Source organism: Medicago truncatula, chromosome 3 (genome assembly GCF_003473485.1).
Source record: "Medicago truncatula cultivar Jemalong A17 chromosome 3, MtrunA17r5.0-ANR, whole genome shotgun sequence".
In the NCBI taxonomy this organism is placed as follows: domain Eukaryota; kingdom Viridiplantae; phylum Streptophyta; class Magnoliopsida; order Fabales; family Fabaceae; genus Medicago; species Medicago truncatula.
This window is the reverse complement of record NC_053044.1, coordinates 10,795,356-10,816,185: the sequence shown is the minus strand read 5'-3', so window position 1 is coordinate 10,816,185 and position 20,830 is coordinate 10,795,356. Positions and strand designations below refer to the sequence as shown.

The following is a 20,830-nucleotide window of genomic DNA, read 5'->3' as shown; positions in this document are numbered from 1 at the left end:
GTATCATATTGTCATTTTTCTTATCACCTGTGTTAAAATTTAAAAATAATTTACTAGAGATTACGTTGATAACCTTTCTAAATGTGATAACTGATGAGTATATCATTGCTGAAAAATATAGCATTTACTAAATGAAGGTTTGAATGTAAATGATATTTCAAAACACACACTTTCTAAGAAAGTATGATATTATTGTATGGGCCCAAAAGAAGACATGACACATACTCAGTCAAATAAGTTTCAGAGAAAAATAATGTTGTGAATTGTTGTTATTTGTGGCCACTTCTTTCAATTATTTCCTATAATATCCCTTAAATATTTTTTTTTATTATATTTTTTGAAGATATTGGAAAATTAATATGTTACCACAAGTAACAGATAAGTAATGATTTGTAAAGTAAAGCAGGGAAAGTAAAAAAAGAATATGTAAATGAAATTGCATGAAAGGAGGAACAAAGTTAAGAGCAATGAAGACTCAAGAAGACTTAGCTTGTGCATATAGTTAAGAGTCAAGGATCAGGAGTCACAATTGTGGCTGAATAGTAATAGTTGCACACTTAAATTGCAACTTGCTGCATCTTTGAAGTTTCAACGATGTACCATTTCCATAGATTTTTTCTGAACTAAGTACAATTCCTCTTATCTTCACTATATTTTAAAGACTTGACACAACCACCACAAATAATAAGATGATTGTTGAATAAACTCTTCAACTCTTTACATTTTTTAAAGAGAAAATAAACCAATCGGAAACTACGACCCGATCGAACTTTACACATGCAAAAAAAAAAAAAAAAAGACTACCAGAGGTTACAACCTAATCCGTTGAGAGGCCTTTATGCGATCCAAGGACCTATTGAACAACAATAAAATGACATAGTAAAATATGGTGTCCAATAATAATAATTTTGTGCATAGTTATTTGAGCAGGGCCACTTCTTTCAATCATTTGCGGTTAATATCTTTATATGATCATATTTTGAAAATTGAAAAAGTTTAGAACAATATTTTTTATAAAAAGTTTTTTGTTTGTGGTGGCCGGGGTTTGAACCCTGGATTTTGCATGTATTATGCATTGTCCCTACCAACTAAGCCAAGCGCACGACGACATTTTTACAAAAAGTTTAAAACATGTTAGTACATGTAACAAATAATTGATTAACTGTGCAGATGTTCACATAAGAAAAGAACATGAAATTCTGCTGCGGAAAAGATATTAATATTTTGATGTGTAATTTGCTCTTGAAATTTCAATTTTTGTTTCAATCATCTAAAGAAAAAATTAGGGAAAGGCATTTCTTGAGGAGGTACTGATTGCATTTTGGAAGCTTGCTGAATGTAGGTATTCATTATTGCTTGAATATACTTTTCAAACAATATATACATTTTCGTTAAGATAATTCAACAGTTGAATCGATAAAATTAAAATCTAAAGAGCTATGAAACGGATTAACCGACGAGAGTTACTCATAGAGTGAGTGGAGGATCACGACCATACCCCAAAGCAAACATTCCAAAAAGAGAACGGTCCACAGAAGGTGACATGTCATGAGGCGCGTTGCTGATAAACAATCCATACATATATACGCATTCCAAATAAACATCTGCAGCAGCAAGATTCATTTATTTTATTGTCATAAAGAAGGCTAAATGTAAGTAAAAACTAAAGCTTATCAGAAATTTAGACAGAAACCGAAGTAAAGTTAAAACTTCCAAATGAAAACAGAAAAAGAAAAAAGCTATTTTCATGTTCTTTGTTTGGAAACATGCAGGTCAGATATAATCTAGAATATTCTTTCTCGTGATGGTGGATAATAATATTCTTACCAATTGCTTCGACCAGAGGCAGAACCATCTTTCCGGAGTGAACTCCTTTGACACAGCTTGACCAATAGACTTTGTATGCTTAAACACAGCCCTAAAATGATATATATATTTAGTCAAATATATGTAGGCTTATTCATGACATGAATAAGTTTATTAATATGACACTAGCTCTATTATTTCACCAATATTATCAGAAAACATTCTTAATCAAAAGTAAAATTATAACTATGCAAAAGAGGGAATGAATGCTCTCATGTTAAAATTTTACATTACCTTTTCACTTGAAAATTTTGTTTTAAATTGTCACTCTCATGTAACTACGAAATTTTCCATGTGAAGTAACATTTGGACCATTAGAGTTGTGGAATCAGTAACATGCAAATGCAATACAAAACTTCCGACTATAGAGTACAGACAAACAAAATGGGTTTGCTATCTGTTTTGTTAAAACCATAATTAAGTGCTTACAGAATAAGTTATTTCTATAACAAAAGATAAAATAAAGTTAAATTGTTTTCATATAAGATAAAAGTTGTTTTCATAAGCCCTCTTAGAGAGCTTATAGAAATAACTTGAAAATACTTTGATCACTATGAACTCAATTGGCATAAAGTCTTTTATTAAAAATTTGGATATGGTAACAAATAAATTTTTTGTGGAAATATTTGTATAGTACCTTTTGCTGTTAAGAAAAGCTCTGTTCTTGAATAACTTACAGAAGTTAAAGTCAAATGTGTACAGCTAACTGTTGTATATTTCAGTAAACTCACTCTGCTTATAGATTTTCACATAGCAACCAATCCTTCAGTTTCTCCAAAGGTCTACAGAACAAGGAGGAGTAATGAAGTATAACAGTTTTCAATTTGTTAGATACTACCTCAAAAAGAAAAAATTTAAGTATTAATATAAACTATTGTATTGAAACTTTGTGTCTAAGCATGTAAGTCATTTGTTTGATTGAATGAACTTGTAGACAGAACAAGACATAAATATGAATTTGAATAAGGGAAAAGAAATTTTTGATGACTGGAGTCCTGATCAAGAAAACTTCAATGAATAGAATTATGATCTATTCTACAAAAAAAAAATGATAAGGTAATTAATTTATAATGTCAGTTCATATAGTTTATAAGCAATACTCTTTCTTACATGTATTTCACATATAGTTTTTGAAAATTTGCCAACATGTGAGTTCCTAGTCAAACAAAGTGTTGTGAATCCCCGGACCTCCAAGACCCGGATCGAACCACACCAATACAGAGAATAATGATGTGTGGAGCGACGGAGAGTGGTAACCACCAATCAAAGCTTATTGAGCAAGCAAGAAACAACAAAACACCACCTAGATCCAATCTAGGAAACAAGTGTGAAACAAAGCAACAATCACAAGATAAACAAGGAGAGGGAAGATGAAAACAATAAACACAAAGAGATTGGTCACCCAGTTCGGTCCAAACTTGACCTACTCTGGAGGAGAGTTTGTACTCTCCAATCCACTATCAAATGAGTTCTTTACAAAAGGAATACAAGAGGTTACAAGAAATTAGCTTGACAATGTTCACTATGAACAAACCCTAATTTCTACCCCTTTCCCAATCTCACCAAGACACTCAATGATTCTCTCTACAAGGTGTTTCCCATGTTTTCAACCCAAGAGGTACTCTAATCAAAGAACCCTAAACCCTAGAGCTTTCCCTTTGATTTCCCAAGTCTCTCTCTTCCAACCTCTTTTACTTCAAATCTGCACAAGAACACTTAAGTACTAGTCTTCCTCTGTTCCAATCGTGTCACGATTTTCCCAATCGTGTCACGATTTGCGTCCGTCCCAAGGAACGACCAGTCCTTATCAAGGATACTTAACGAGCAAGTTTCTTGATCGTGTCATGATTTTCCCAAAATCGTGCCACGATTTGCACCCCTGCAACCCTAACTCACGGCATCCTAAATCGCGTCACGATACCAAAATCGTGTCACGATTTCCCTGTTCTTCCAAACCACAAATTTAAAGACAATCTCAACATTTCTCCACCTTGACTTCTAATTTGGTGATGATGCCACTTTAACCATCAACCACCCCCTTCTTTTCCCTTGCATCCAACTCTACACCAAGTTGCTCCACAAGTCTTCATTTTTCACCAAACCATCTTCAACCACGGAACGTCTCCCGCCTCCTTGAAGATCACCTTGCATCCGATCACCCTTGGCCTTTTAGGCAATCACACAAGCCACTCCATACATTCTTCAAACCCCGGAATACCATCTGTCCTCATGAAGAATCCACATGCTCACCACTAGAGCATAAACTCCCAAAGCCTCCATAGCCGTACCATTCTTGGAGTCACCAACTCCACCTCAAGTTGAGCTTTCTCTACCTCAACTTCCAAATGGGTACTTCCACTATGCTTCCGCCTTGCCACTCCACCTCAAAGGTTGATCACGAGTATTGTTACCACCGCCTCTCCAGACTAACCATGAGTATTCTCACCACCGCCTCTCCAGGCTGACGTTGAGTGTTTAACGTCTCTCCAGACGAACCACTCCGTCTACAAGGAATCAATACCAAGGTGAGAACCCTCACCTTCACCTTCCTCCCAACTCACCATCAAAGCACCCGCATCTCCATACTCCTCGGACACAACTTGCGCGGAGCTATCATCTTCCTCCGGACAATCCCTCTTGAAGTGTCCCAACTTGTGACACTTAAAGCACTTATACTTGTCCTTGTTTCCGCTCTTTGAGCTTCCCCGGCTGCCTCTACCTCCACCATTTCCTTTTGACACACTAAGGCCTTCACTGTTTTCATCCGCTCTCAAGTCTTTGGACTTGGTCAACTCCTTGGTTCTTAAAGCCGCTTGAACTTCTTCCAAGGTGACAGTGCCTTCTTTGCCATAGAGCATGGTATCCTTAAAGGATTCAAATGACCTCGGTAGTGCGCACAACAAGAGTATAGCCTTGTCTTCGTCCTCAAGTTGCACCTCAATGTTCTCCAAATCGTCAAGGATCTTGTTGAACTCCGCCAATTGCTCCATCACGGTCTTTGACTCCACCATCTTGAATGAGTAGAGTTGTTGCTTAAGGAATTGCCTATGAGCCAACGACTTGGTCATATACAATGATTCCAACTTAGACCATATCGATGCCGCGGTTGGTTCCTTCGCGACATCCCTCAAAACTTTATCCCCGAGGCACAAGACAATGGCGCTCCTCGCCTTGTCCACCATCTCGGTCTTCTCCTCTTGTGACATGGTGTCCGGCAAACCACCTTCACCCTTCAAAGCTTTCTCACACTTTTGTTGAATCAACACCGCTTGCATCTTCACCTTCCACAACCCAAAATCGTTGATCCCGGTGAACATCTCAATATCCCACTTTGAACCCATGGTACACACTAAACCAAATCACTACCCTTGCCCCACGGTGGGCGCCAATTGTTGTGAATCCCCGGACCTCCAAGACCCGGATCGAACCACACCAATACAGAGAATAATGATGTGTGGAGTGACGGAGAGTGGTAACCACCAATCAAAGCTTATTGAGCAAGCAAGAAACAACAAAACACCACCTAGATCCAATCTAGGAAACAAGTGTGAAACAAAGCAACAATCACAAGATAAACAAGGAGAGGGAAGATGAAAACAATAAACACAAAGAGATTGGTCACCCAGTTTGGTCCAAACTTGACCTACTCTGGAGGAGAGTTTGTACTCTCCAATCCACTATCAAATGAGTTCTTTACAAAAGGACTACAAGAGGTTACAAGAAATTAGCTTGACAATGTTCACTATGAACAAACCCTAATTTCTACCCCTTTCCCAATCTCACCAAGACACTCAATGATTCTCTCTACAAGGTGTTTCCCATGTTTTCAACCCAAGAGGTACTCTAATCAAAGAACCCTAAACCCTAGAGCTTTCCCTTTGATTTCCCAAGTCTCTCTCTTCCAACCTCTTTTACTTCAAATCTGCACAAGAACACTTAAGTACTAGTCTTCCTCTGTTCCAATCGTGTCACGATTTGCGTCCGTCCCAAGGAACGACCAGTCCTTATCAAGGATATTTAACGAGCAAGTTTCTTGATCGTGTCACGATTTTCCCAAAATCGTGCCACGATTTGCACCCCTGCAACCCTAACTCACGGCATCCGAAATCGCGTCACGATACCAAAATCGTGTCATGATTTCCCTGTTCTTCCAAACCACAAATTTGAAGACAATCTCAACACAAAGAATGTTAGAAAGATCTTTGGATGAAATTGAAGAGGCTCTATGAACTACATGCGCTAACAAGTTGTGGTGTTTGATGTCAATGCCGCTACCCCTACTGTGGAAAATCTATCACAAACCAATTGGCGCATAACAACATTCCCTTTGAAAGAACGTGACTTCGCAAAAGTGTTACTCCTTAATTTGTAGATTTTTGTATCAGGTTTTGTATTTTTCCCAATCAAAAATATTTTTGGCAAATTCTTTGTGAGAGTTAACTTAAAATCAGAAATCTGGAGTATCGTGCCACGATGGAGAAGCATCGCGCCACGATGGTTGAAGCAAGATTTCTGGGAAGACACTGGAAATTTCGTGCCACGATGAAGACTCATCGCGCCACGATGGTCGCGCTGAAGATAAAAATAAAACGTATTTTTCAGTTAGATTTGTTTTAGTTTTTTAAGGGTTTACTTTCCACTATAAATACAGCCTTGTATCAGATGATAAAAGTGTGTAGAAAAACAAGGTTTAGACCAACAAACAAACTAGGGTTTATAGAGAATCTCTCTTGGCAACAACTCTAGGGTTGGGATTGTTTTGATTCACCTTGAACAAAACACTATTACGATTGAGTCTCTTGGTCACGGGAAGAGGCTGGGACTTGGGTAGAATTAGGTTTGAAGACTGATTCTTGAAACTCATTATCTCTTTGTAAAGAAACTCATTCATTATAGTGGATCGGAGAGCTGCTCTCTCCCGCAGACTAGGTCATCATTAGACCGAACTGGGTAAACAAATATCTTGTGTTTTTCTCTCTCTCCCCCAGATTAGGCCACATTGGCTGAACTGGGTCAACAATCTTGCTTGGTGTTTGTTCTTTTCTTTTCATGGTTTATCTTGTTATGCTTGTTAGCTCTTAGTGTGGTTTTGCTATACATTAGGCTTAGGCTGTTTTGTTGTTGTTAGCTTGGAGGCCATTTGCACTCATAGATTATCTCTATCACTTGCTCCACACATCATTGGTTTATTCTCATTGGTGTGAAGGTTCATTAGTTGAGCCGGATTCACAACAATATTTGCATTTTTGTTTGGATCTTCATCTTGAAGATAACAATGAACATTATTATTCATTACTTTATTATAGAGATCATGATATTGTCTTGTACAAACATATCCAAAAATGTATTTCGTTCGCACTGGGTGTATCCAAATATCATGATTAAAACAAATTCCTGGATAAGGTCTATGCTATTAACCACTAACACTCTCGTATTAGATGTGTTCTGGCGTCGGACACGCGTTGGTGTTCGATACCGACATGACACTAACATATATGATTATACTAAATTGTCATTTTAAAATTAGTCGTTGTCGTAGAGTCAAAATGTTGCGGTGGATATTGCCTATGTCAACCAAACTTTGTAAGTGTAATAAAATTTCAAAACAAGATATCAAGGAATATTGGATAACCTGCATACTTAGAAAGACAAATAGGTCTACTTTAGGACACAAGGGCATTGTAATGAAGGGTCACACAATGTGGTTACTATTCCATTTAAAAATCATATAACCACCAAAGTTACGCAACAACCTCTCCACTCTAAACATATTCCTTGCAATATTATTACTTAAGAGTATAGGTTAATGAATAAAGAAAATATCATAATTAATGTGATGGAAGTGGAACCTATTTGAATGATATCTTATATGGGATAAAAGCAAAATAACTTCCATGAATGGCCATTTTCTAAAGAGAAATGATATTTGAACATCCATTTAGTGACAACTTTTGCAACAACTTTCTCTCTCATACTCACATTACTTTTTACTTTATCTCTCTGTTGCTATGGTTTCCGTGCCAATACCACTTTTTTCTTTGTAAAATATGGTTGTCAAATAAGTTGTCACCAAATTGGTTGTTCAAATAACACTCCTCTTTTCTAAAACTAGTCTCATTAACAATCGGCTCCTTTATCATATTAACATTTTGAAGAGTGTGTGAAAAGCACTCAAATATGCAAAACATTCATGGGTCTTCAATGTCCATTCAAAAGCATTCCTTCACAATATGAGCTGTAAAAAATATATATTTAACATAGGCAATAAAAGCAATAATTGAAGAAAACGATATACCTTTGTGAATTACGAGAAACATTGCTACCTTCATCAATTGCAACAAACATCATCGCTGTCACTTTCAAAATTTCGTGACTCGGAAATTTATCGAAAGAGTTTTAGAGATTTATGATTTCGTGGACTAGATAAGGGTTGATGAGAGGATACCTAATCAGAGCATAATATTCCACATAAAAAATGATTAAATTAATAATCGAATACCTAATTCTAAATATTCAAGAAATTGAAATTCTATAAAATAGAAATTCTACATAATTGACAATGAATAGCCAATCCTAATAGTTTAACACTAACAAAATCAAAATCATACAAAATACAACAAACAATACTAGATTATGAGTGTAAGCAATAAAAACACAACTAAAAAATACACTAGCCACTAAAAAACAAGAAAAACAAGATTGAATCAAAAAAATTAGTGGTATGAATTGGGAGTGGAAGAAGACTAACATGGAGAGATGGGGAAGAATAAGTAACTGTGAGATGAGATTGTTTGATTACCAAAACACTAGCCAGCAAAAGGTTAAGAGTCTCTTAAATGTCAAAGAAGGAAGAAAGGGCTTCTGATATTTTCGAATGGGTTGAAGTGAGAGATTGAGGGTTGAGGTCCGAATGATGAGATTGATGAATTGAGCGTTGAAGCGTTCGATTGAAGGTTGAGTTGAGGGGTTCTGTACTGATCGAAAGGTTCTCTAGTGATTGAGAAGTAATCAAATGAGAGAAAAGGGGTTTGATTTATGCGTTATGGTCGAGAAGAAAGAGGGGAAAGCGTGAGTTTCTTTCTTCTCTTATTAGGGATTTTTTTATTAATTAGTTTCTTTTTGGTGGCAGAGTGAAAATTTCGCAAAAGAGATTAATGTTTTATTGATATTTTTTATTAAAAATAATTAAGAATTAAACCAAAACAGTTATTATGTGTCTGACAAAAATAACTAATAAAAAGCATTCTAGTTTCCTAAACCACAACCCTTTTCGATCATTGCAAAAAAATTAAAAAAAATTCATACCCAACTACAACATAATCAGATAAGCGTTGTCTATATGACTCTACCAGAACAGTTTTTTTACCTTTCAAAATTTAGGTGTTCTCGTAGAGCCAAAATGTTATAGTGTCACAACAATTGGCGCCCATCGTGGGGCAAAGGTCAAGTCAATAACCAAGTATAATGGGTTCGAAGTGGGATATTGAAAAGTTCACCGGTAGTAACGACTTCGGGTTGTGGAAGGTGAAGATGAAGGCAATCTTAATTCAACAAAAGTGCGTTGAAGCACTAAAGGGAGAAGTACAGATGTCTGCACATCTAACACCTGCTGAGAAGACGGAGATGAATGATAAGGCGGTCAGCGCTATCATTCTGTGTCTTGGGGATAAGGTGTTGAGAGAAGTATCAAGAGGGGCTACTGCTGTGTCTATGTGGAATAAGCTTGATTCATTATACATGACCAAGTCTTTGGCACATAGACAGTGTCTGAAACAACAACTCTACTTTTACCGTATGGTGGAGTCAAAACCTATAATGGAGCAACTGACGGAGTTCAATAAGATTATTAATGATTTGGCGAACATAGATGTTAATCTGGAAGACGAGGATAAAGCCTTACACCTACTGTGTGCTTTACCCAGGTCCTTTGAGAATTTCAAGGATACTATGCTTTATGGCAAAGAGGGCACTATCACTTTGGAGGAAGTTCAAGCAGCTTTGAGAACCAAAGAGTTAACCAAGTTCAAAGAGTTGAAGGTTGATGATAGTGGAGAAGGCTTGAATGTCTCAAGGGGGTGACGTCAGAACAGAGGAAAAGGGAAAGGCAAGAATTCCAGGTCAAAGTCTAGGTCGAAGGGTGATGGCAATAAAACACAGTACAAATGTTTTATTTGTCATAATCCAGGTCACTTCAAGAAGGATTGTCCGGAGAGAAAGGACAATGGAGGTAGAAATTCATCCGTTCAGATTGCAAGCAAAGATGAAGGTTATGAGAGTGCTGGAGCACTAACTGTGACAAGTTGGTAACCTGAAAAGAGCTGGGTCTTGGACTCTGGGTGCTCTTATCACATTTGTCCAAGAAAGGAGTACTTTGAAACGTTAGAGCTGAAAGAAGGTGGAGTAGTTCGCCTTGGTAATAATAAGGCTTGTAAAATTCAAGGTATGGGTACTATCCGACTCAAAATGTTTGATGATCGTGATTTCCTTTTGAAGAATGTGAGGTATATTCCTGAACTTAGGAGAAATTTAATATCCATAAGCATGTTTGATGGTCTAGGCTATTGCACTAGAATTGAACGTGGTGTGATGAGAATTTCTCATGGTGCATTGGTTATGGCTAAAGGGTCTAAAATACAAGGTCTATATATTTTAGAAGGTTCTACCGTAATAGCAAATGCATCGGTTGCATTGTTGACACTCTGGACATAACTAAACTTTGGCATTTGAGGTTAGGTCATGTCAGTGAGAGGGGTTTGGTGGAGCTAGCTAAACAAGGTTTGCTAGGGAATGAAAAATTGAACAAGCTAGATTTCTGTGATAACTGCACATTAGGCAAACAACACAAGGTGAAGTTTGGAGTGGGGGTGCATAAATCTAGTAGGCCTTTTGAGTATGTTCATTCGGATCTTTGGGGTCCAACATCGACGAAGAATCATGGGGGAGGTTCATATTTCATGTCTATCATTGATGATTATTCTAGAAGAGTATGGGTTTTCATTCTGAAGAAGAAAAGTGATGCTTTTGAAAAATTCAAGGAATGGGATATACTTATAGAAAATCAGATTGGTACCAAACTGAAAGTGTTGAGAACTGACAATGGCTTGGAGTTTGTTTCAGAACAGTTTAATGAGTTTTGCAGGAAGAAAGGTATAAAGAGGCATAGAACCGTGGCATACACACCTCAACAGAATGGTCTTGCTGAAAGAATGAATAGGACTCTGTTGGAGCGTGTGAGATGTATGCTGTTGGGAGCTGGATTGTCCAAGAGTTTCTGGGGAGAGGCTGTTAGTACTGCAGCATATTTGATTAACAGATGTCCATCAATAGGGATAGATCTCAAGACACCTATGGAGGTTTGGAGTGGGAGACCGGCAGACTACTCTAACTTGAAAGTCTTCGGAGCTTTAGCGTTTGCCCATGTCAGGCAAGACAAACTTGATGCTAGAGCTGTGAAGTGTATTTTCATGGGTTATCCTGAAGGTGTGAAAGGTTATAGACTGTGGAAGATGGAACCTGGAGAATCAAAATTTATTATAAACAGGGATGTTACTTTTGATGAGACCCGCATGGGGATGAAGTGCAAAGACCTGGATACAAGCTCATAAACGGGGACAGAGAAACTTCAGTTTGAGGTGGAGCCTATCACTGATGAAAGGGAAGAGGAGGATCAAACTCCAGTACCTGATGAGGGTGAAGGCCAAGAGATAGTGAATCCTGACTATCAGCTAGCAAGAGATAAGGAGAGGAGACATATCAATCCACCTAAGAGATACGGTTATGCTGACCTTATTTATTATGCTTTGAATGCGACTGAAGAATTGCAAGACTCGGAACCAAAGAACTTCAGGGAAGCATTAGAAAGCAATGAAAACAAGGACTGGCTGAAGGCAATGAATGAGGAAATGCTTTCATTGGAGAAGAACCAGACTTGGAAACTTGTTTCATTACTTGAGAATCAAAGGGTAGTGGGAAGCAAATGGGTGTTCAAGATGAAAGAAGGTATACCAGGGGTCGAAGCACCAAGGTATAAGGCAAGACTTGTAGCAAAGGGTTTTACTCAGGTGGAAGGGATTGATTACAATGAAATCTTTTCACCGGTGGTAAAACATTGTTCTATAAGGGTACTTATGGCGATTGTTAACATGTATGATCTTGAGTTAGAACAAATGGATGTGAAGACCGCATTTCTACATGGAGAGTTGGAAGAAACTATCTATATGCAACAACCAGAAGGTTTTGTAGAAGACAATACAAAAGTGTGTTTGTTCAAGAAATATTTGTACGGGTTGAAGCAAAGTCCAAGGCAGTGGTATCGTCGGTTTGATGAGTTCCTAGTAAAGGCTGGTTTTGTGAGAAGCAACTATGATAGTTGTGTTTACATGATGAGAAGGAATGAGAAAGTCATTCTCTATCTTCTCCTTTATGTAGATGATATTCTTATGGCAAGTTCTGACATACAAGAGATTCAGAAGCTCAAGGAAAGATTGAATGATGAATTTGAGATGAAGGATCTTGGTAATGCAAAGAAGATACTTGGAATGGATATCATAAGAGACCGGAACAAAGGTGAGTTGTTCTTATCTCAGCAGGGGTACTTGAGGAAAGTGGTGGAGCGGTTCAGAATGAAAGATTCTAAAGTCGTTAGCACTCCTCTTGGTCACCACACTAAGCTATCTATAAAGCAGTGTCCTCAATCCGATGAAGAAAAAAGCAAGATGGAGGGTACTCCCTATGCAAGTGGGGTTGGAAGCATCATGTATGGTATGGTTTGTAGTAGACCGGACTTATCCTACGCAATCAGTGTGATAAGTCGGTTTATGGCAAATCCGGGTCAAGTACACTGGCAAGCTTTGAAGTGGGTTCTGAGATATTTGAATGGATCTTTGAGAGGTGGTCTAAAGTATACAAGGTCACAACCAGGTAGGGATGCTTTGGAGGGATATGTGGATGCGGACTATGCAGGTAACGTAGACACCAGAAAATCTTTGTCAGGTTTTGTGTTTACAATGTTCGGTACAGCGGTAACTTGGAAGGCAAATCAACAATCAGTTGTAGCCCTTTCAACAACTCAAGCAGAATACATAGCCCTTGTTGAAGGGGTCAAGGAAGCCATATGGTTGAAAGGTATGATTGGAGAATTGGGGATTATTCAAGGATGTGTGAGGATACATTGTGATAGCCAAAGTGCCATTCATTTGACAAATCATCAGGTGTATCATGAAAGGACAAAGCACATTGACATTCGTTTGCACTTCGTCAGAGACATGATTGAGACTAAGGAGATCATGGTAGAGAAAGTGGCATCGGAAGACAATCCAGCAGACATGTTCACCAAATCATTACCAAGATCAAGATTCAAGCATTGCTTGGACTTGATAAACTTCATTGAAGCATAGATGAAGGACTGGAGAGAGCAGCAAGGTGATTGATGGTTAAACTGGCATCATCACTGATTTGAAGTCAAGGTGGAGAATTGTGAGATTTAACTTAAAATCAGAAATCTGGAGTATCGTTCCACGATGGAGAAGCATCGCGCCACGATGGTTGAAGCAAGATTCCTGGGAAGACACTGGAAATTTCGTGCCACAATGAAGACTCATCGCGCCACGATGGTCGCGCTGAAGATAAAAATAAAACGTATTTTTCAGTTAGATTTGTTTCAGTTTTTTAAGGGTTTACTTTCCACTATAAATACAGCCTTGTATCAGATGATAAAAGTGTGTAGAAAAACAAGGTTTAGACCAACAAACAAACTAGGGTTTATAGAGAATCTCTCTTGGCAACAACTCTAGGGTTGGGATTGTTTTGATTCACCTTGAACAAAACACTATTAGGATTGAGTCTCTTGGTCACGGGAAGAGGCTGGGACTTGGGTAGAATTAGGTTTGAAGACTGATTCTTGAAACTCATTATCTCTTTGGAAAGAAACTCATTCATTATAGTGGATCGGAGAGCTGCTCTCTCCCCCAGACTAGGTCATCATTAGACCGAACTGGGTAAACAAATATCTTGTGTTTTTCTCTCTCTCTCTCTCTTTTATCTCTTGCTGTTTTTGTTTGGATTATTTGCTACCCGCTTGATTTGATTACTTGGTATTAATTTGCTCCATGCATCAAGTTTTTATTGGTGTGGTTTTCTCAACGAATTCACAACATTCTTTCTATAGCTTAAAACATATTAAAGTTCAATTGTGTGAAAATAAATATGCATGTTAGACCAGTTTCTATTTTCTGCTCTGCTGTTGCTTCCAAACTACATTCCTCTAAACATGAGTGTTCACTTACATATATACGAGCGGTATGAGCGGAATGTCCATCCGACGGTATCAACATCAATATTTTGGGCCATATGAGTGTTCACTTACATATATGAATTGAGAATATTACAATGCCTGCTGCATTCTACTCTTGCTTATGCAAATTAAGAAGGATTTACAACGCACCTGCTACTATCCAGTAAGTAGTGAGTTCAAATTCAATATGTGTCGGCAAACTTTTTCACATTTTAATTTTCGGACCATTTAAATTAATTAATGGCTAAAACACAAACAATGAGAGTAGGATTCAAAATCCAAATAGACAGGTAACTAAAGGAATTTGTTCCATTTATTTGTAGCATCCATTACTTCCATTGCTGTTTATGCACAGGTTTTATCAAAGGAGATACTATATGTAACAACCACATTAATTCAACAAAATGTTTATATGAATAGAATATTTATAACCAATAACATGGATTCTTCTACTTGTTCCATTTATTTATGCTTCATGTTTCCACATACTAACAAAGCAGTGGAACAGAATATTTCAAACAGTATCCAACATTCTGAATCATATGAGCATTTGCTTAAAGCTACAAAGCAAGAATATTACAAACCCTACTGCATTGTACTCTGTATGACTGGACCAAGCAGGTTATTACAAAACATACCAAGATACAACCAAAAGATAATAAAATACAAAGAGACTTGTGGCAATCAATGGCAACCATTTTTTCTCCACTCAAAGATTTATACAAGATGAATCATGAGAACAATAACCACATATCCCACTTTTGTCTTCAATTTATCAAATGAACTGAGTTCCATCCACTTAGGCCATCATCACCTGTAAAGAAAATAAGCATTTTTATTTCATTATCTCAGATGACCTTAATATCAAATTTTTATTGTTAAAGAAAATGGTCTTCAGATAATTCCATTTAGACTCCAGTTTACAGAAGAAGAAAAAAAATAATCTTGTTATGTACACGAAAAATATAATGAGTTATTACAGGTGAGTAATCATATCTCAAAAAAGATACTTTTTCTATCGAAGGACTAAGTTACTTGAAATCAAACCGTTCTCAATAGCTAACATTCTCAAAATTGTACCTCTTGTAGAAATCCTTTGATCTTTATGAAAATACAATTTTTTTATGATTTAAGCTTGAATTTAATGAAGCAAAGATTGTAAGATTTTTGGAGGTATTGTTTGTCAGAAAGGTAATTAGAGACTAAAGGGTAACCAAAGAACAGTCCTTAAAACAAATAATTCAATTTTTGAAAATAACATTGAAATGAGTGATCATCAAATCTCATACAGAGGATACAATTTGAACTTTTACGAAAGATAACATTGTTTTGGAAGGTAAAAGGAAAACATACCTGAAAACGGTAACACAACTTGTCCTCATATGGTGAGTAATTTTGGACCAATGAGAATTTGTCCTTCAAAACTACATACATAGCAGAGATTAATTAGTTGCCAATATGAAAATATTTTGAGATATCTTTGGATTGTTATCACAATCAATAACAGAGATTGATTATTGGCTTTGTGTTGATTATTGCATTTTAATATTGAATTATTGACCCATGAGATGATTTGAAAACGTACCTGAAACAGGAGCACAGCTTGTCTATCATATTGTGCGTTGGTTGTTTATTGTGATGACAGGGATGTGAGAAATTTTGGACCAATGTTCCTTCCTTTTATACCTTTCTTCTAACAATGGGCATCCCATAATGTACAGAGTGATAAGAGATGAAGGGAGGCTGTCTTCTGGTAATGAATCAAGCATTTTACAATCACTCAATCTAAGTGATTTCAGCGAGGACGGGAGGCAGTTGTCTGGAAATGACTCAAGCTTTTCACAATTCGCAAATCGAAGTGATTTCAGCGACAAAGGGAGGCAGTTTTCTGGTAATGACTCCAGATGATTACAACTTTGAAAGTCAAGGCTTTCCAGCGAGGAAGGGAGACAGTTTTCTGGCAATGACTCAAGCTCATAACAATCCACAAATCGAAGTGTTTTCAGCGAGGAAGGGAGGCAGTTTTCTGGCAATGACTGAAGCTGTCGACATTGACAGAAATCGAGACGTTGGAGAGAGGAGAGGTGTCGAAGCCCATTTCCATCAAAGGACTTCATCTTATAGAGATCCAGAGACACAAGGGAGATGGGTAGCAACGACTCCGTCACCAAGTTGTTAACTATATCACCTGCCTCTTTAATCATCAATTCGGAAAGAGTGGTTAGATCTTGGAGACCCCATTCCGTAACCGGCGGTGTTATTTTTTTGGAAAAAATAACAATCTTTTGTAATTTGGGAGGTAGACAAACTCCTTCACAAAATGACAACAGTCCTCGACATTTCAGAAACAACTTCTCAAGGGCGGTGAGCGCGTTCATCTGAAGCTTGACTTTAAACAATTCAATTGAATCATGGGATCTGATCTCAAGATATTGGAGGCTCGAGGACCGAGGTGAAGACATTTCTAAAACATTAATGGAATCCAGACTACTACAACCATCTATGGTAAGTGATTTGAGCGCAGGGAAACCATCAAGTGGAAAGGATGTAAGTGCATCACAGCTATGACTTAAATAAAGTCTCACAAGTGATGTGTAATTGCTCCACGTTTCAGGAGGTAGGAAGGATAAATTCAAACAAAATTCAATTTCAATTGATTGCAATGAAGTGGGTAGACCACTTGAGGGTAATGCGGCGATAGATGAAAGAGAATAGAGTTTCAAGTGTTGAAGACAAGTGCTTCTTGGAATCATTTTTGGCATAGCTAATAGCTTAGCACACTTTCGAATCACTACATCTTCCATCATACACGGAGAATCACTCTCAAGCAATGACAATTGGGTCCTTTCACCAAACCCATCGATATTAATTTTCTTTACTGACGACAACCAATGCAAAGTGTTTGGCTCTGTTTCCAATAGATGAGAACAACCTTTTATTACAATTTCTTTTATGCAAGGAAGGTTGCTAGGCAAATGTCCCCTTAGTTCTCGACAATTACGTAACTCCATAGCTCTAAGTCGAGGAAAAGCAAATTTTATGCCTTCATAGGGAAGCCATTCATTCCAATTTGGCATGTTGTCGAATTTTATACGCTCAAGGGTTGGAAATGGCTGGAAGGAAGAACAAGAACCTTCTTCTCCCTGGACATAATAGAACTCCGGACCAATTGTCTCCAACATGTTCATACCACATATTTTTAGGTCCTTGAGAGAAGGTAATTGACCTATGGGTGGAAGTGTCACACAATATTCACAATTACTGATACAGAGGGATACCATGTTAGAAAACGAAGAATTTCCCAACCAACTCGGAAAGCTTGTCCCACCATACAAGCAAATATTCAAGCTCTTCAGATTTATTGGAGGTTGCAACATATCGAGCACAACTTTCACTTTTTGCGAGTCTTCACTTTGCTTTCCCCATATCAGCTCTAACTCCTCAATTTTCTCTTTGCTTTTCAAGTTGGCATCACGTGCCTCCCAGGCATCAACAACATTATACAGGTTCTTGATGGTAAGTTTTCCTTGTAGGTTTGGGAATTTCCTTAGCTCTTTAATACTTAACCCTATGTGGCGCTTACCAACTAAAAAAAGGGTGAGAGTTTGAAGGTTTTCTAGTCCCCCAATTTCCAAAGGTAACTCATTAATGTTAGTCCCACTTATATCAAGGTGACGTAAACTGACTAAATTTCCAATATGTATTGGTAATTCAGTGAGACTCCAGCAATTTGATAAATTCAAGGTCTGTAAATTGTAAAGGTTACATATTGTATCAGGTAAGCTTTCGATTCCAGTGAAGGAGATATCTAGATACCGCAACAACACCAAATTCCCAATTGAATCTGGTAGCTTGGTGATGTTTGCATACCCTGATAGTGATAACAGACGCAACCTTTTTTGTGATGGTAGCAAATCATCAACCACCTTCAAGGATAAGTATTTATCATACGACGTTGTGGGGTAAATAGATAGGAAGCTTCGCAAGACTTTGAAGTTGAATAATTTCGCAAACTTCATGAAAATGTCATACAGTTCTTGATTATATGAAACATGACGAACCTTTTCAGGGATGTCACCACATCCAAGTCTGAAACAACTTTGTCCAGATATGACTGTAGCCAAATCGTTGACAAGGTCATGCATGACAAACTTTTCTCCACGAGCATCATTGCTTAATTGTTGAATTAACGATCTCGATAACAATTCAGCAAAGCAATCATCACCTAATTCCTCCATCGCTTTTCCCCCATGAGAACAATCAAGGAAGCCTTCTGCCATCCACAACAAAACCAATTGCTTCCTATCAAGTGGGTAATCCTTTGGAAAAATTGAACAATATGCAAAACATCTTTTCAAATGACAGGGAAGATATTGATAACTCAAATGCAAAGCAGGAAGAATATTATCATTTGATAAGTTCCATATGTCGCTGTTCAAAATTGAAGTCCACTCTGTTATTTCTACCTTTGAACGTAGAAGTCCTCCTAGTGTTTTAGCAGCTATTGGCAATCCTCCACACTTCCTTGCAATCTTCAGGCCAATTGCTTCAAGGGTTGTGTTTGTACTATGGGGAAACTTATCATTGCCCAATGCATGCTTTGAGAGTAAAGTCCAACAATCTTCATTTGACAGAAGTTCTAATTTATGTATAGGAAATGTGTGTGCCACCTCAGCTACTTTTTCTTGGCGCGTTGTTATAATCACCATGCTTCCAGGTTTTCCATCAATGAAGGGACTTACTAGTGCAATCCAATCATTATAATTGTCATTCCACAGATCATCCAACACAAACAAAAATCTTTTCTCCCTCGAGTTTTTCTTTAACTCAACTTGAAGGACACCAAGATCATTGCTATCCGAAGTTGTCGAAGTGACAGATTCAAGGAGAGACTTTGTTACTCTCATAATATCAAAATCCTCAGACACACAAACCCATGCCTTCAAATCAAAATGGTGTTGAACTTCTTTATCATTGTAAACAAGTTGGGCAAGGGTAGTTTTTCCTAAACCTCCCATGCCTAAAATTGCAACAACACCTATATTATTGTCGGTTGTTTCTCTCTTTGAAAGCAACATGTTCATTATTGTCTCTTTATCATCCTTTCTACCCACCATGACAGATTCATTTACCACTGAACTTGAAGGAGTTCTATGTGAAACCCTTGCGTTTTTAGTTTGCAGACCAAGTATATCTTTATTCTGTGCAAACAATTGCAAGCTTTCACACATGATCTTCATTTGAGAATTGATCTCTCTGTAGAAGCTATTAAAAGGAGATGAAAGGAAGTTCATCACCTGATAACTTTTGTTTTGAGCTTGTGCATTCTCCACCTTGCATCGAAGGGAATCATAACTGATTTCGCTGAACAAGTCCTCAGCATCAAAGACAGCATCTTTCAAGTCATCAAGCCATAGTTTGACAGCAGGATTGTTGATCTGCTTCTCCTCCGCATCATCCAGCACAACTTGAAGAGTGAGCAGTGTTGTTTTCAGCTGCCTCAAGAGTGAGACATTCAACTTGGTGTTTTTGATGTAATCACGAAACTCTGTTGAAGCAAGTTTCTCAACCAAGGTCTGAATAGTTGCAGAGAGAAAAGCACTTCCTATTGCAGCCATATCTTCTATCGGATATTGTTAGAGCAAATTAGCAAGTAAGGAACTTGTAGCTAATAGCAGAATTTTGATGGAAATTAAGAGCTATGAAGATTGGGGGATAACAATAATTGCAAGTAAGACTCGTGTATAATAGTTTATGGATCAGATCAAATTGCAAGCAAGGAGCAAAGAAAGAGTCATGAATGGTTAATACTTGTTTGTTGGCTCATAATGGTTAATGGATCTACATCTGACAAAATAATATACAAGGAAATGTTGCACGCGTAAAATGCAACTTACATCTTTGAAGTTTCAACCATGTACCATTTCAATATATTTTTTCTGAAGTAGAAGAGACAATTCCCCTTATCCTCACTGTTAAAGTAAAATATATTTTGAGGCCTTTGAGCAATCCAAGGGACATATTAAACAAACATCCAATGACATAGTCAAATATGGTGTCCAATAATAATAATTTTGTGAATAATTTATTTGAGTAGGGGCCACTTCTTTCAATTATTTTCATTTAATATCTTTGAATGATCATATTTAAAAATTGAAAAAGTTTAGAGCAATATTTTATTTTACAAAAAGTTTAAAACAATATGTTAGTACATGTAACAAATATTTGATTAATTGTACGGATGTTAAGCAAGACATTTTGATGTGTAATTTGCTCTTGAAATTGTCCTTAATAGCTTACATCTTCAAAATTTACTAGCATGATTTCTTCTTTTTCTTTTTTTAAGGAAAGTAGGATATATTTTTGTTATCTACAAATTTTAAGTTATGAAGCAGCAAATGAAGCAAAGGGTCGTGAAGCAGAAAGTTACTAAAGGGTCAATTTTTTTCTTTTTCTGTGGTAAAGAATGCAGACAAAAAAGAAATGAGTAAATCTGATAGGACTTCATTGTTGTGATTCTTGGAATTAATAGTTGCAGCTAAGACAAGTTGAAAAGTAGAATCAAGAGCATCAATCTTTATTATATTACTACATACCAACAAACAAAACAGTAGAACAAAATATTTCAAACGATGAATGTTATGAGCATCCACTTACACATAACTACGAATT

At 37.2% G+C, this 20,830-nt stretch overlaps 1 protein-coding gene, 1 long non-coding RNA gene and 1 pseudogene across 2 annotated transcripts; all 3 read right to left on the bottom strand.

The window, feature by feature from the left end:
• Positions 1 to 1,197: 1,197 nt before the first annotated feature.
• On the bottom strand, positions 1,198 to 8,980 carry LOC120579689 (uncharacterized). Its single transcript, XR_005645433.1, has 5 exons — positions 8,615 to 8,980; positions 8,162 to 8,311; positions 2,504 to 2,648; positions 1,828 to 1,918; positions 1,198 to 1,604 (listed from the first exon to the last, which is right to left on the bottom strand). It is a non-coding gene; the product is annotated as an uncharacterized lncRNA (long non-coding RNA).
• Positions 8,981 to 14,586: 5,606 nt separating this feature from the next.
• Positions 14,587 to 20,063, bottom strand: LOC11410814 (putative disease resistance RPP13-like protein 1). Its single transcript, XM_003599322.4, has 3 exons — positions 15,744 to 20,063; positions 15,512 to 15,582; positions 14,587 to 14,972 (listed from the first exon to the last, which is right to left on the bottom strand). Exon 1 carries the CDS (start codon positions 19,774 to 19,776, stop codon positions 15,769 to 15,771), a length of 4,008 nt encoding a protein of 1,335 aa, XP_003599370.1. The 5' UTR covers positions 19,777 to 20,063; the 3' UTR covers positions 14,587 to 14,972; positions 15,512 to 15,582; positions 15,744 to 15,768.
• Positions 14,843 to 20,830, bottom strand: part of LOC25488782 (uncharacterized) — a 66,899-nt pseudogene continuing 60,911 nt past the window's right edge.

Coding starts and splice junctions, on each gene's coding strand:
- LOC11410814 (XM_003599322.4), bottom strand. CDS start 19,776: ATGGCTGCAATAGGAAGTGCTTTTCTCTCTGCAACTATTCAGACCTTG.